The 16,223-nt window shown below is 42.1% G+C and overlaps 2 protein-coding genes across 2 annotated transcripts in view; both read left to right on the forward strand.

Moving 5' to 3' along the window:
• The window catches only part of LOC111858638 (uncharacterized), an 81,991-nt gene extending 68,251 nt beyond the window's left edge, over window positions 1-13,740 (forward strand). The window contains exon 4 of the transcript XR_011989572.1: window positions 13,374-13,740. The gene's annotated coding sequence lies outside the window, so the exon portion shown is untranslated. The remainder of the gene's footprint in view (window positions 1-13,373) is intronic.
• Window positions 1,958-11,072, forward strand: LOC111837801 (uncharacterized). Its single transcript, XM_072709308.1, has 3 exons — window positions 1,958-2,047; window positions 3,999-4,578; window positions 8,887-11,072. Exons 1-3 carry the CDS (start codon window positions 1,958-1,960, stop codon window positions 9,387-9,389), a joined length of 1,173 nt encoding a protein of 390 aa, XP_072565409.1. The 3' UTR covers window positions 9,390-11,072.
• Window positions 13,741-16,223: the final 2,483 nt, after the last annotated feature.

The following is a 16,223-nucleotide window of genomic DNA, read 5'->3' on the forward strand; positions in this document are numbered from 1 at the left end:
ATGTATGTAGCACGGTCATGTTTTTAAAATGTACTAATTTTTGCGGGGTGGTGGGAATAAAGCGTATTTAAAGGGGTACCTCTCGTGGAATCTACCAATCTTTAGCAGCTTTTGAACCCTGAGCCACACGGGGACTGGGGCTTTTAACCGTGAGACTCGACACCTACACATTAGATCCTTACTTCAGCAATGGTTCCCATGTACCCAGTGTATAGGGTCAGGTCCATCGCAAGAGAATGTCTCAGCCGTGAAAGAACGATCCACCAGCATTTTGTGTATCAACGAATCTGTAACCATTCTTTCCATTCATTATATGCTGAGTTTTCCAAAATTGTTTTTTAGCTGAAGCATAAAAAGTAGGTATGTGAAGAAAAATTTCAAACTCAACCAAATTAAATGCCAATGGTACCACTTGAATAAACAAAGACAATGACACCAAAATCACTCAGATATCTTAACAAATAAGGAAATTATTGGCAAAAGAAGTTCGCTAATTAGCCCTATTTTTTAAAATGGAATGTGTGTAGAAAACTGTGACCAAATACCTAACTTTTTATATAAAAACGCTTGTAGTTTCTTTAATAATCAAGATATCTCAATGAAACTTTCAGGGAAGGTGTATCTCTTTATATTCTTCAATCTGAAAGAATAATATATATTCCAAGTATGTCCTTAGTCTGAAATAAAATTGATACAAGGTGAAGACTGGAATGGTGTATCAACAGGCGCCGCTGTTGGTTTAGGTCACGTGACCATGTGAATATCTCTTATCTTCTGCTTAATTAAATGCGACTCAGTGGATATAATCATCTTTTTCACATCTTAAGATATTTCCCTAATATCATGGCATATTGATGCAACAAATCACTGATGAACATACAGCAGATTTCAGGATTTTTGGCCCGTGACGATCCTGTATGCTGCCGGTCCTGGTCAGTAAACTTTTTTTCTGATCCATAGAAAGCTATGAAACTGCAGGATTAGAAAGATGAAATGATAAACAATATGTCAATTTAGCTTTCAAAAGCGTCACTTAATCCTTTGAAGTGGTTATTGTATGTTGAAATCGAGTGTATTTTTCAACGTTTCCGGAAAAGGTCTAAATGTACACAGAATTGAAAAATTCAAAACGGAGGACGAAGAGGGGTTCCCCATCTATGTTATCAGTGGGAATACCGCGGAATTCCGCAATGCGATACAATAAGAATGCGTATTTTCCGGTGTATACCCAGCGCTCAGATGACCCGATGGTGGAACAGGAATCTGGCCATGTTGGTCGCGCTCTTCACATACCTATAAAAAGCTGTAACTTCGAGTGCACCTGGTTTAATAGCATTTTATTTATAACAGTAGGAGCTTGTAAACTGCATTTAGCAGTCGCATTAAAACACATTAAAAACTTTAAAGAATAAAGCCTTAGTTATTTTTAATAAAGACGGCTTTCTAGTAAATGGTTTTCCTACAAGGTGACCCCGCGGCCTATACTTAAGACATCCGGGCGCCTGATTTGAGATGTTTACTGCACGAGGACGGTATGTTAAGTTAACAGTGGTGATTGAGCTGCACCGTGTTTGACTCTTAATGAAACTTAGACCTAATTCAACAGAACCAGTCGTCATCCACTTTTCAGTGAGATTTCTGAGCGAAAAGTGAATGAAGTTTCATTTTCTTACTTTACCATCTATCGGTAAGCAAGGGAAATGGAGGCTGCAATAACCTATACAGTTATTTATTCCTTTCATATGTATATAGCACCGCGGAACGTTTTGTGCTATTTGTTTACTGTTTGTTGTGTGTTCTACATACATGTCTGCACTGGAGGAGCTGCTTTTATTCTCATAATGTAATGTTGTGATAATGCGCTATACAAAAATAAATTTGTTGTTTTTGTTGTTGTTATTCTCATTGTACATGTTTATAGTGACAATAAAAAGGCATTCATTCATTCATTCATAATATGTCGGACACAATCGCACTGAGCACGAGGAAGTCCGCGGTGCGGCGTGACGAGGTGCGCGAGCTGCTAGCTGATGTATCGTTGCGAACGGTGGGGCTCTGACAATGTAGTTGCAGTTTGTCAGGACTAAAGACTGTTTGGCTAATATGACATGGTGAACAAGTCCTGCGGTTAAAGAATGCCTGCTGCTTAAAATATTGTGTTGTATGCTGAATGTTTCTTGCCCCCCGTAGAGTACATGTTGCTATACTATTCCTTTATAATATTAAAGTATTATTTTTTAAATCATTTAATGAAATAGGTAAATATCTCATCATTGATGACTATGGTCCACCTGAGTGACAAGTAACCTGTCCTGGACAGAGGTTTCTTCAAGGCCTGTTGTGGGAACCCCATGGTGTAGCATTAAGAGAAAGAATACAGGGAGTGGTACAAATGAGCAGTTGTCCTGCCCCCTTTTACTCATTTTGCATGCTTAAATGACTAAATTGTGATTTTAATGCTCATCTGTATGATTCTATGGTCTGAGTGAGTCTCCAGTACTACATGAATGATAAACTTAAAAACTCTACTTGTCTTAGCTTAATGATATTTTCTTTTACTGTGTACGATTGGTAAAAATGTGAATCGTGATTTGCCTCTCAGCTTGTGTGTGTGTGTGTGAACAATGACAATTATTCACTAAATTCTAAACAAACCCACATATAAAACCCCCTCCCCACCCTCCCCAGATACCTATAAAACACATCATCCTTGCTATCACCCCCCCCCCCCCCCCCACTCATTTTGTGAAAAGTATGTCTTTTTGCCAAGACTACAGCTCGTGGGGGGCCTCCAGACTGCAGAGAGCCGTGCAGCAAGATACGGGGAAAAAAAAACTGGCTACTGATGACATCAGAGACTGGCTGTCTATGCAAGACAGTTATACTTTACATAAACCGGTTAAAAAGAATTTCCCCAGGAACAGAGTGTTTGTACCGAGAGCCATGTATCAGTGGCAGGCCTATTTATGTGACTTGCAAGGGCTGGCCACGTACAACGACGGGTTAACGTATCTCCTTACGGTGATTCATGTTTTTTCCAAAAAGGCCTAAGCGCATGCATTAAGAAACAAGACTGGGGTGGTTGTAACGGAGGTCTTTGATTCTATTTTAACCGAGGGCAGCGTGCCCCTCAAGTTACAGACGGATGCGGGTAATGAGTTTTCAGAATAAACTTTTCAGAAACTTTTAAAAAGTCATAAAATCACCCATTTCACCATTTAACCAAACAACTTTTTAACATTAAATAAATAAAATTAAACTTTTTCACCTCAAAACAATTATTTATCATCCAATTTGTTTCTTACCTCTTGGTTACCTTGTTAGGCTTCCTTATCCATGAAAAGATTGGTTTTAATATTTTTTTGGTGTGGCTTTCTGGACCTTTCTTTTGTATAAAAGAAATAATATACTCACTCTATGCATGTCCCATGTACTTTTCTCTTTCCAGTGGGGTAAGGCCTTGATGATACTTGGGGGGGGGGGGGTACTTGTGTCTCTTTACCAAAGGAGCGAAACCCTGCTCGGCGTAATAAAAATATCTGCGGCTGGTTACTTCTTAGGATTCTTTAAGGAGAAATATACGGCCTGTCAAGTTTTATCTGATTTTCTTAAGTCTATTTCATGTATGTTTTTTCTTTTAACTCATATTTGTGCGCAGACGATGCGGGGATGTACATAACGGGCGAATCGGAAAAACCAAAACTTCAAACAAAATTTACTGTAAGACAAAATGTCCAATTTGATGTGTGGCCAAATTACAGTTTGACCATGATTTGACCTACGCTGATGTAATACAACGGCTGCATGAGGAAAAACACAAACTTGAAACAAGTTTGAAAAAAAAAACCCTACCACACAAGGCCAAATTGTTGCTGCTGCAGGGGGTGTCAGCTTTCACACACACCCCAAACTGCCACTAAGCGTTTATTGGAGGAGGATAGCGTCAGACCCAGACCCACCTCCTCTCATTCTTAGCTCCAACTTTCTCATTCCCACAGGGATTCTTTCAGTCTCGCGCAGCACAGCTCTCAGCTCACAGCTCTCCAGCATCGCTCCCTCCGAGTCCTTTGTGCTACGCCCAAGTACACGCTCCACCGGACCGACCGGGACCTTCCCAAGGTACCGCTCCACAGGCACGCCCTCCGAGTCCTTTGTGCTACGCCCAAGTACACGCTCCACCGGACCGACCGGGACCTTCCCAAGGTACCGCTCCACAGGCACGCCCTCCGAGTCCTTTGTGCTACGCCCAAGTACACGCTCCACCGGACCGACCGGGACCTTCCCAAGGTACCGCTCCACAGGCACGCCCTCCGAGTCCTTTGTGCTACGCCCAAGTACACGCTCCACCGGACCGACCGGGACCTTCCCAAGGTACCGCTCCACAGGCACGCCCTCCGAGTCCTTTGTGCTACGCCCAAGTACACGCTCCACCGGACCGACCGGGACCTTCCCAAGGTACCGCTCCACAGGCACGCCCTCCGAGTCCTTTGTGCTACGCCCAAGTACACGCTCCACCGGACCGACCGGGACCTTCCCAAGGTACCGCACCAGACCCAGCGTACGCTCACACTCCATCAGGTAACCGACCCGCTCAGCCCCCGTCCTCAGCTCCGTGCTCGGCACCCTCGTAGCACGGGGCTATTCCCACAAAAACCCACTCATAAGCACACAATTCACTCTCCTCAAATAAAAATAAATAATTAATTAAAACAATAAATAATAAATAAATAAATAATAAATATTATAATAATAAATAATTAATTAATAATAAATAAATAAATAATAATAATTAAAAAAAAAAAACCTCTCCCAACGTCACTGGTCGTTGCTGGCTCACAGCCCAGACCTGTCATTTTTTTGATTTATCTAACCTTTAATTAACACTAGTTGCGTCACATGGCTCACTTCAAAGACCTGTCATTTTTGATTTATGTGACCTTTTGACCTTTGACCGAACCTGTCATTTTGACAAAAGCGGTATTCTCCATCTCTCTCATCCATATTATATTCTTCTCCATCATTGTCACTCATCCATGTTTCAGTTATTCCTATAAAGTCGTAAGCCTCTAAATCATGAATTTTGTTTCTAATACTCCTAGCGTTTAAATACAGACCACAAAGGGTAGGCCTTTTACAGAGCCCACTTTTAATATTAATTGGGGCTTTCCGTCTCCCCCTACCTACATTCTTAACTAACCTCCCTGCCCCCCCAGTCCCTAATTTAAACATTCCTCAACTACTCCACATACGACTCCCCAATACCCTAGTTCCCCTCTGGTTCAGGTGCAACCCGTCCGGCTTAAACAGGTCCCACCTGTTCCAGAAGATCTTCCAGTGCCCCAATGCTTTAAGTTGAAGCTCCCTACCCTTGTCATCAAAGCATCAAAATCTAGGGTGACCAGATAATCCATGTCAGGGAGGACACTCTGAGCTAGGACAGGAATTGTAAATTACCATTTCAATTAAACGGACCTGGATTTCACTTGAGCACTGAGTTCTTGCTGTGTGCTGATTGGTCAGTCTCCTATAATCATGCATGTGTCACTAATGTTAATGTGAAACAGCTGGATGAGTCTTTCAGTCAAGGAAATAAACCAGTCAAAGCACAAGAAGAGCTGAACTAATTAGCCGAGCACAGGAGCCTTTCAATTTGAAAGTAGTTTGTAAAACCTGAAGTAGCTCAAAGTGTCCTCCCTGACATGGATTATCTGGTCACCCTACAAAATCTGCTACAAACACAACAACCAGCACCATTCATAAGCTGAAACCTGTACACATACACAGTGTGTGAATGTCCCAGACAACTGCAGCTGGAAATGAGCTGTTATCATGGCAATGAGTCGTATAATCATATCTTTATGGGGACCGCTCATTCATTTCTAAGGGCAAAATGCTAATGCTAACTATGACAACCTTAACATGGGCACCAAAATGAGAATCAATACGTTCTGCAGCCACCGCACACATGACATGCACCCAGGCTTCAGCCCTGAGCATAACATTAATTCAGCAATGAAGTCATTAGGTATGATGAATATTGTTTAAAAACTGAAAATTTGAAACTTATTACTAATTTTATGTTTTTGTTATACATCTTCATGAGGTTCAGTTACATATCTGCTCTTTATTTATATGTTTATAAGACTTTAAGGTGATTTCCTCGCAGGTCATGCTGGCACAATCCAACCATTCCCCGGAGTTTTAGCCAGATTTTCCCTCACTTCACATGTTCCACCGCAAGGTTATTATTCTTAACAAATCAGGGGCAGATCGGGGGGGGGCTAGGGTTAGGGTTTATACATGTGGGTTAAATTTTCTTGATGGATTGTTAACGTGGGGGCGCCGGGTGGACGAGTCGCTTCAGTTGGTGAAAAGCAAAGTTAACAACAGAAAAAAATAGTCAAGCTTGTGGAAGCATGATAGTCTACACAAGAAATCAGAGTGACCTACATATTTGTAAAACTGAAATGTAACTGCAAAGCATTGCATAATTGCCTTTTGCTTCTTAATGCTTGCAATCTAGCGTAAATAATACTTAGAGGACATTAAAGTGAAATGCATTTGGCCCCCCTAATAGAACAACTGGCCCCAGTCTGCCCCCCCCCCCCCCCACCACCAGCTGAAATGGTCTAGAACCACAACTGTACTGAAGTGAAAACCATTTAAATGTTCTCCCGCTAATTTCCACTTATGGCCACGAGTTCTAGTATTTAGACTAATATTGAAATAGTCATTTGGCTGAACAGCATCCAGACCCATTAGAATCTTATAGACCTGAATCATATCCCCCCTTAGTCTCCTTTGCTCAAGGCTGAACAGATTCAGTTCCGCTAACCTCTCCTCGTAAGACATTCCTCTAAGACCAGGAATCATTCTCGTAGCTCTTCGTTGCACCTTTTCTAAGGCAGCAATGTCCTTCTTGAGGTATGGTGACCAAACCTGCACACAGTATTCTAGGTGGGGTCTTACCAAGGAATTATATAAGTGTAACATCACCTCCCTTGACTTAAACTCCATACATCTAGAGATATAACCCAACATTCTGTTCGCCTTTTTTATTGCTTCCCCACATTGGCGAGAGTGGGACATGGAAGCATCAACATACATACCGAGATCTTTCTCGTATTCAGCTACCTTTATTTCAGTGGAACCCATAAAATATCTGTACTGTATATTTCTGCTCCCTGCATGGATTACCTTACATTTATCTGTGTTAAATTTCATCTGCCAAGTATCAGCCCATTCGCTAATTAAATCCAGATCCCGTTGAAGCCTCTCTGCTGCTAGATTAGTATCTGCTACCCCGCCCACCTTAGTGTCGTCTGCAAATTTAACCAGTTTACTGTATGTATTCGTGTCAATATCATTAATGTAAATTAGGAACAATAGTGGTCCTAAAATTGAACCCTGCGGTACCCCACTATAAACGGAGGCCCACTGTGACATTAATCTTGTACATTTCTTGTATATTAAAGAGCTTTTGTTATGTTTCATATGTCTTGTCATTCTGTAACTAAATAGGTGAATGAGAAATAAAATGCAGCACAGGGAGACAGAGACACACAAAGCTGATTATGTTCATTTTAGAATCCATCTCTCAGCACAGCAGCATCAATAAAGAACCTTACGTCACTTACAACATACATTCATCGTGACAGTGGGATACAGCACAATATCACAGAAACTGGAAGTGTTTCTTAAAAATACAGAATAACTTCTTTTTAACTTGTGGCTTTTATGAAGTTCTGTAAAACCAGTATTTCTCATGGCATCATATTCAATAATAACATCGTAATACAACTGATTTTTAATAATTGTTAAGGGTCTAAAGCTATACAACATCTGTAAAAAAAAAACTTTGTCCATAAAAGCATGGAGCGCTGCATTTACAAGAAAACTGTGTTCTGATTGACATTCTCAAGTTTAAATCAGGGAGCATAACATTAATTCAGCAATGAAGTCTGTAGGTATGATGAATTCACTGATTAAGAACCTTGAGCATTAGAAACTTATTATTAGTAATTCTGTATTAGACAGTTTTTCTTGTACCTCTTTCTGAAACTCATTGTATACATTATGTTACATGATAAACGTCATCAAGGTGGGCGTGAGTCATTGCCCTTCCCGCCCCTTTGAAGTCATGGGGATTCAAGCCACACCCACTCCAACTCACTGAAAAGTCGCACAACGCTCGAGATCACAAAAACGAGTACAAGCAAAGGTTTTAGAAAGAGCAAAAAAAATGTCTGGTCATGAACTCAGCCTTTCCAACAAAGAGGAGATGTTTGTTGTGGGCATTATACCACTTCTCAAAGAGGGCATCCTTTGCTTTAATAATCTTTCAGCCAGTGTATTTACTAATGAAGGCAACATAAACAACGGATACGATGAGCTTCGCCATTTAATTAGTAATGTGAAGGATAACTTTGCGCAAGCAGAGCAAAGAGCTTCTGGTATTTTAGCAAGTTTAGATAAAGAGTCTGAGGAATTAACTCAACAGAAAGGAAAACTGCAACGACAACAGAATGACAAGAAAACTGAATGCAAAAACCTACAAGACCAGCTTGCAAGACAGCAGAACATGCTGCAAGAGCATCAGAGATCGTTAGCAAATGCAAACGAACACTTAGAAAAAACAAAGGAAACTGTTGAGGAGATGCAAATAAGAATGGACCACGACGTAGCTGTGAGGAACACTGGGATCGGTCTGATGTTCATTCCAATTATTGGAACTATAATTGGTGAGTGATAAATTTAAGTCCACGGCGGCTGCTTTCTCCTTATAAAACTACCCCCAGGTTGCCTTTCAATTCACTCTCATTTGTTTATGTAAAAGGAACAATAATACCTTTTATAAATTATTAAATTGGTTTTATTACTTCATAGGAGCCACCTTGATTGGGGTCTATCAGACAGATCTGAACAACGCAACAGAAGCTAAAACTCAAGCTGAAAGTGAAGTGCAAAGCTGGGAAGGTGAAGTGGCAAGAACTTCTCAGAGTGTTTCTGACTGTGAGACAGAGATCAACCAGAAGACACAGGAGATTTCGCAAGTTAACACCAGTGTGGAGGTGTTAGAAAGAACCATAGAAGATGTCACAAAGCAGCGCTTTGTTTTAGCTGATGTCCAAGAGAAGATCAGGAACGCTGTCAGGGTTTTGACCGATCTAGCTGGAATAGCTAAAGTAGGTGAGATACAGACCAGGAAGGTTATTTTGTTTGAGCCCCTCATGACAGTAGTAGAGGAAACCTTTAAATGTATTCTGCAAATGTCAGAGAAGGGTCAACTCCAGTGTGTTGAAACAACTTTAAAACCAATACAAAGTGCTTTTGAAGAGAATGTGAGAAAAATGAAAGCTTTGTGTGACAAAGAGAATGATTACTGGTAGGAAATCAGTAAAACATATTTTTATAAATGAAATGAAAGTCATAAAAGTCAGAATTGATCTTTTACAGAAAATGCAATATTACTGTGCTTGTATGCTACCAGCAATAGATTTTATGTATCTATATATCTAACTTTCTGCTCACCGGCAATATTTAGTGTGAAAAAGCTCTTATTTAGAGAATGAAAAAAGTTTTCTGTGACATAAAGCACATTTCTATAAAACTCTATGTAAGGCTTTACCTTCCACAAAATTAGTTATGCTAGGTATATTTCTGTGTATTTAAATGACAAGTGTGCAAATAAAATTTTTTTTTCATTTTCATGTAAATTGTATATGATTCAACACATTCCGTCGTCTTCCTCGCTTGTCCCTTGCCGGTGCCAGCTTCACTTTTTTACTTGCCAGTCGCCATTTATTCCTGTCCAGGGCATCTTTATGGCTGACTCTGGCTTCCTGAACATCTTTGAGTCAGTCAGGCCAGTGTTTCTTTGGTGTTGCACTGCGTCATTTTCCTGGAGGGCTCAGGCGTAGTGTTGTCTTTGTCACTGACTTCATTCAGTCATGCTCCTTAAATCACTCCGCGTGGTGGCAAGATAAACTTGGGCCCTCGACCAGCCTTGTCTTTCACAGTTCCAGTTGTTTAAACTTTTCAATTACTGCTCTGACTGTAGATATGGGCAAGTTTAGGCGAGTAGCTATTTTCTTGTAGCCATTTCCTGACTTATAAAGATCATCACATATCTGCCTTACTTGAATGCCATGATCTCTTGTCTTTCCCATTTTCATCAGTGGATAAGAGAAATGGGCCCCTGTGTCACGTCATATTTATACCCCAAGGAAACAGGAAGTCATGGGTTACTAATTAAAAGTTCCTAGACACTCTCATCAACTTAAAAAAGTAAAGCATGAATTACAAAAAAGCTTCAATGACATTTTTAATAGGAATTGTTAGGAGTGCCAAATATTGTGGCACTGGTAATTTTGTTTATTATTTCTTAATAATAGATTTTTTTTTAATTCATTTACTTGAGTTAAAGCTTAGAGTTTTCTAATTCTTTCATTGTGAGTTTATGCTACCCCAATAAAAAAATAATTTATTATAAGCCTAAGTATGCATCTTTGCCTGGGGTGCCAATAATTGTGGAGGGCGCTGTATAAATCATGTTATTAACCTCCATATTAGTTACAGCACAAATATTTCACCAAATCACTGCAGATATTGTATAGCATTAGTTTATTGATATTGATTTGTAAGCATATAGTGAAAGAATTTTGTAGTAATTATTTTTTTCCAAATTCTGTGAGACTGTTTTGTGGTGACATGAGCAGGACGGTTTCGACTGGACAGAGTAAAATTGTAAAAATGTTTAATGAGCACTGAGCTTCTAATCTGGTAAGTCTCCTGTCTCTAACATCTATATTTATTTTACAGACTCTTTTGTCCAAAGCGTCATACAAATGGACATTTCATACAAATAGAACTTTGAATATAATACAGATTTACAGACTGCATATCACACATATATAAATCTGTATTATATTCAAAGTCCCATTTTAAAAATTTTATCTTTTTCATACCCTTGTAACTGTATTCTTACTTGTTCCTTCTAGTTGCACAGTCAAAAGAGCGGTTCAGGATACATTTCACTGCATGTTGTACCTGTATAACTATGCATGTGACAATTACAAGAATCTTGAATCTTGAATGAGACAGATCATGCAGGCAGACAGCTGTCAATGTCGCCACCTGCTGTTCTAACTAATAACTGCGCCTCATATTTGTGATTTTTTTTTCTACAAATCAGCTGCATGAATTGAACAAATATCCCCAAATGAATAGGAGCGGAGTCACAAATGTCACGTGATCCACAAATAGACGGGAAGTGATTCAGAAATGTGCAAATCCAGTTTCAGGTGTACAAATCGCTCCATATTTTTGTGGACTTGATTATATACAGCATATATAAAAATACATATTTATGGATAGTGCTGTATTTGTGATTTTCTTTCTACTGATCAGGGGGTATTCCACAGAGCAGAATTTCCCAGTTAGCCAGAAAACTTTAGCCAAAGGTAAAAACCATCCAATAGGAGGAGAGAGAAGTCACATTCCTATTGGATATTCCTTACATTTGGCTTAAGTTATCGAGCTAATGGAAAACAAAAACCTGCTTTGTGTAATTCCCACCAGCTGCGGTACAAATTGGACAAAAATCCACAAAAAAATAGGAGGGAATGTGACAAATGATACGTGATCCACAAATGTGCAAAACACGTTTCACGCGTACACATTGTTCTGTATTTTTGTGGATGTCACGTTTCGGCGGGGAAAGGACCATCCAAAGGCAGGCTGTCTGCAAGCGAACCCCCCAGCAGGGGTGTTTATTGTGGGGAAACAGACAGAAAGCAATGACCAGACAGGGAGCACAGGACTAGGAGTCAGTTTTATACATGACTGACAGAGGGGTGAACACAAGGCAGCTGTGGCTGGAACAAGAGGTAAGACTAACAAGCTTCAGGCACGGCTGATTAGCAGCCATGCCCATGGAAAATGCTGGGGACAGACAAGCAGGGCGGGAAGGGAACCAAAGGGAATGGATGAGAGGACCGACACATGGGGCTACAAAATGGTGCAGGACCAATGACGCTGGAGAGAGTCGGACACCAGATGCGCAAACTTTCAGGACCAAGGACCTAAGGAGACGAATCACGGACCAGACAACGCAAGAACCACATGCACAACCTTCTGAGGCAGGGCAGGGAGCAAAGAAAACACACGAGGGAGTAGAGCTACACATCAGAGGGGGAAAAGGGTAACCAGCGACACCTGCTGGTCATAGGGGACAAGACATGTAGGGCAGGGATATGTTCCCTGGACGGGGTACGAGTTACTACCCGACCTGCAGTGTTCTGAAGGAGTTGGAGTTTACGGAGGGACTTGTTAGGGAGACCAAAGAGAAGAGAGTTACAATAATCAATCCTAGATGTGACGAGGCTATGAACAAGGATGGCAGCAGCATGGGGAGTGAGGAAGGGATGGAGTCGGTTTATGTTGCGCAGATGGAAGTATGCAGACCGGGTGATATGACTAATGTGTGACTGACATGAAAGAGTACTATCTAGGATGACGCCCAGACTCTTAACCTGGGTGATGGGGTGGATAGCGGAATTATCAATATTGATGGAGAAATTGTGGGATTTAGTTAGAGTGGAAGTTGTACCAACGAGTAGAACTTCAGTTTTATTGCTATTGAGTTTGAGAAAGTTAGAGGAGAACCATGATTTAATCTCCATTAGACAGTCTGAGAGTGAAGAGGGTGGAATGGCTGAAACGGGGAATGATCGGGGCAGGACAGGGGTAGTGTTGGGGTACATTCTTTATCGTTTTGAAAGCCATTAAAAAAAATGCTCTTCTTGTTTTATCCCATTTATTTTGTGTTTAAATGCTAAAAAAAAAAAAACATTTAGGTATAATTTTTTGGAGCCGGAAACCAATTAATTGGTTTTCCATTATTTCTTATGAGGAAAATTCGATCAGAACTTGAACGTTTTAGGATTCGAACCAGAGTTCTGAACGGATTAAGTTCGGGTTCTGAGGTACCACTGTACTAGGTTTCTGAGATTGAAAGAATGTAATTATCTAAGAACGTAAAGTTTTAAGCAACCGTAATTTTAATATAACCATACACAAAGGTAATTTAAAATCTGTCACATCAGTTAACAATCAAAAAAGTTTTAAATGTGTCAGGGTTAGGGACTTTGTGACTTTTCAGGGACTTTCAGTTGTATCAGGCTTGCACCTGAGTTATCCAGTGAATCGGGCGGAGGGACTGGGTTTGAAAGAATCAGTTGGGATTTTTCTTAGATATAAAAGAAGCATTCTTAATTTTTGCTGTGACGTAATAGCTTTTGATTGTAGGATTGTTTGCAATTTTGCTATTGCACAGCCATGTTTTGTCAGAAAAATATTAAAGACAAAAACAGATAAAACAAAACAGTCTGCCAAACTAAACGTATGTGTTACAAGATTTTAACATATGGAGAAAACCTCTTTCCAGTTAAAGTGGCAGGTCTGTGACACCAATCAAGTTCATCACAGCTTATCGAGATCCGCTTACAGGAGAGACCTGGAGTCAGACTGACCTCACTGTCAAAGGTCAAGGAAGAAGACGACGACGACCCAGGGGTCTCATCCAAGATTTTTGCTGGATACATATTTGCTATAAAGTAATCATGTCTTTGCATGCTTTGAGCAAAATCATATATACATGTACTTTTATTTGCTAAAATACAATCGTTAGTAGTTACCACCATAACATTTTATTAATGAGCACTTATACATCAACCAGCCTGTAACAGGGGAAATGTATTTTTTATTTATTTATTTATTTATTTATTTATTTTTATTGCCCACCACCCCCCCCCCCCTCTTCGGAGGACAACTTTATTTTACATTACACTCAAGAGCAAAGAGTGTGGCCGCTCCGAACTCACCAGTACCGTGGAAAAAGGAAAAAAAAAAAAAGAAAAAAAAAAGAAAAACAGGGGGGGATACAGAAACAACAAACGTAACAATAACAGGCATCAATCACCATGGGGAGAGGGGGAGAGAGGAGAAAAAAAGGTATACAGAAATAATAACACTAATAATGTAGGTGGGATGGAAAAAAAATAAGTATAGGGGAATACAGAATACAAACAACCATAAGAAACATAACACTCATCAAACAACAAGAATTATAACAACATCAGTGATACTAATAATAATTAATAATGTGACCAATCGGTATTATATATATGTAATATACACACACGTGATCGTACCGTTATATATGTATATTTCAATTCCTAAATCTATAACATACCCTAAAAAGTAATAATAATAATGATTATTGCTCAACCATTCTTGTATGCATGTGCAAGTGTAGGTGTGACCTGATTTGTCATTGGATGTGCTGGCATTTAATGCCGTCAGGGGAGGTGACAGCACCACCCCCCCCCGCCCAGGCCCAAGGCGAAGGCAGGAGAACCAGGCAACCGAGGCCACCCTACCGCCCCCCCAGCACAAGGGCCCACAGCCACGCATCCCAGAGACAACCACCCGCCCAACCCGAGAGGGAGCCCGCGAGGGACTAAGGGGGCGCCAACCCCCGCACAGGGAGGCCCGCAGAGGGAGGACGGGCGGCGAGCCCCCCAGCCCCACCCGCAACCCCCCCACCGAGGCAGGCGGGTCCAGGGCCGAAGGGCCCCACCAACCGGGACCACCCCGCCCGTCCCCCGGCAGGACGGGCCGCCGCCCACCGCAGCAACCCGGCACGCCTCCCCCCCAACACTGCAGGATGATCCAAGGGGGGCCCATACAAAGAGCCCCCCCCCCCACCTGGAAGCGGAACCGGGGAGCGGAAGACCCCCCGCCCAGCCCAGACCGAACCCCCCAATCCGCCTAGCAGGGCCCAGAGCGTCCCAAGATTCCCCAGACTTCCCGCCAGGGCCCCTCGGCCCCCATCCCCTCCCCGACCCATGTTGGTGTGAGGTGTGCATGTACATGTGTGAGAGAGTTGTGTGTTTATGTCTACAATGCATTAAAATTAGTGGGTGCAGTTCGGGTATGAGGGCCCCACCACTGGCAGATGGCAGAGTCCCCCATCCCCCTCCCCGCACCCCCAAGGCCCTAATGTAATATGGACTGCGTATATGACTAAGGTGCAAAAAGTGGGCGAGCAGTTGAGGCATGGGCACCCCACCGCTGGCAGACGGCAGAGCCCCACCTGCCTCAACCCACCTCCTCAGCCCTAGTGTCATGTGGTGTCTAACATGCAAGTAAAAGTTGAGGGGCAGTGTCTCGGCGCACCTCCCCACCGCCCCTCAAGGCCCTGGTGTTGTGTGAAATGTGGTGTTGGGCCCAGGGGAGCAATAAGGGCGTGACAGGAGTGGGCCCCCCCCCCGGCACCGGGGCCAGATTCCCAACTGGCCCCGATTAGTCCCCATCCCTGACCCCGCACAGCCGGCAGGGACGGCCAACCGAGGTGTTCAGGGGCGCCACAGGCAGCCCGGCAGCAGGGAACCCCCCCCCCCCCCCCCAGTATTTTAATGATGTAGATCTAGGCAGCCGGATCAGGAAGCTTGAGCCACCACAGGGCATCCATTACTGTCTCTGATAATAAAGCACTGGGAACCAGTCACACGCTCCTTTCCTGTGTTCTGATTCATTTTGAAGGTAGCTACAGTGCTGGTTACTTTAATATTAATATGCAAAGTGGCATCTTATTTGGGCAATTTCGGTATAGCAGGGAAAACAGACTTTGTTCTGAGATTATTATTAAAAGTATAAACACAAATGTGAGAAGGTGTAAATCAAAGGCATTGTGCCCGTCGATGTGTCTAAATAACAAGGCAGGCTAATTTCACCTATCTAAGGCACCTAAGGCAGGGGCTTAAATACACTGATACTGAGGACTAACAAAGGCAGGGGCTTAAATACACTGATACTGAGGACTAACAAAGGCAGGGGCTTAAATACACTGATACTGAGGACTAACAAAGGCAGGGGCTAAAATACACTGATACTGAGGACTAACAAAGGCAGGGGCTTAAATACACTGACACTGAGGACTAACAAAGGGCAGGGGCTTAAATACACTGATACTGAGGACTAACAAAGGCAGGGGCTTAGATACACTGATACTGAGGACTAACAAAGGGCAGGGGCTTAAATACACTGATACTGAGGACTAACAAAGGCAGGGGCTTAGATACACTGATACTGAGGACTAACAAAGGCAGGGGCTTAAATACACTGATACTGAGGACTAACAAAGGCAGGGGCTTAGATAC

The sequence above is a fragment of the Paramormyrops kingsleyae genome, chromosome 3 (genome assembly GCF_048594095.1).
Source record: "Paramormyrops kingsleyae isolate MSU_618 chromosome 3, PKINGS_0.4, whole genome shotgun sequence".
Lineage (NCBI taxonomy): Eukaryota > Metazoa > Chordata > Actinopteri > Osteoglossiformes > Mormyridae > Paramormyrops > Paramormyrops kingsleyae.

Excerpts from the sequence above, each read along its gene's own strand:
- LOC111837801 (XM_072709308.1), top strand. The coding sequence starts at position 1,958 with ATGTCGGACACAATCGCACTGAGCACGAGGAAGTCCGCGGTGCGGCGT. Across the intron at positions 2,048-3,998 it reads CTGATGTATCGTTGCGAACG|GGATTCTTTCAGTCTCGCGC; the intron begins GTGGGGCTCTGA and ends TCATTCCCACAG. Across the intron at positions 4,579-8,886 it reads GTACGCTCACACTCCATCAG|GAGCCACCTTGATTGGGGTC; the intron begins GTAACCGACCCG and ends ATTACTTCATAG.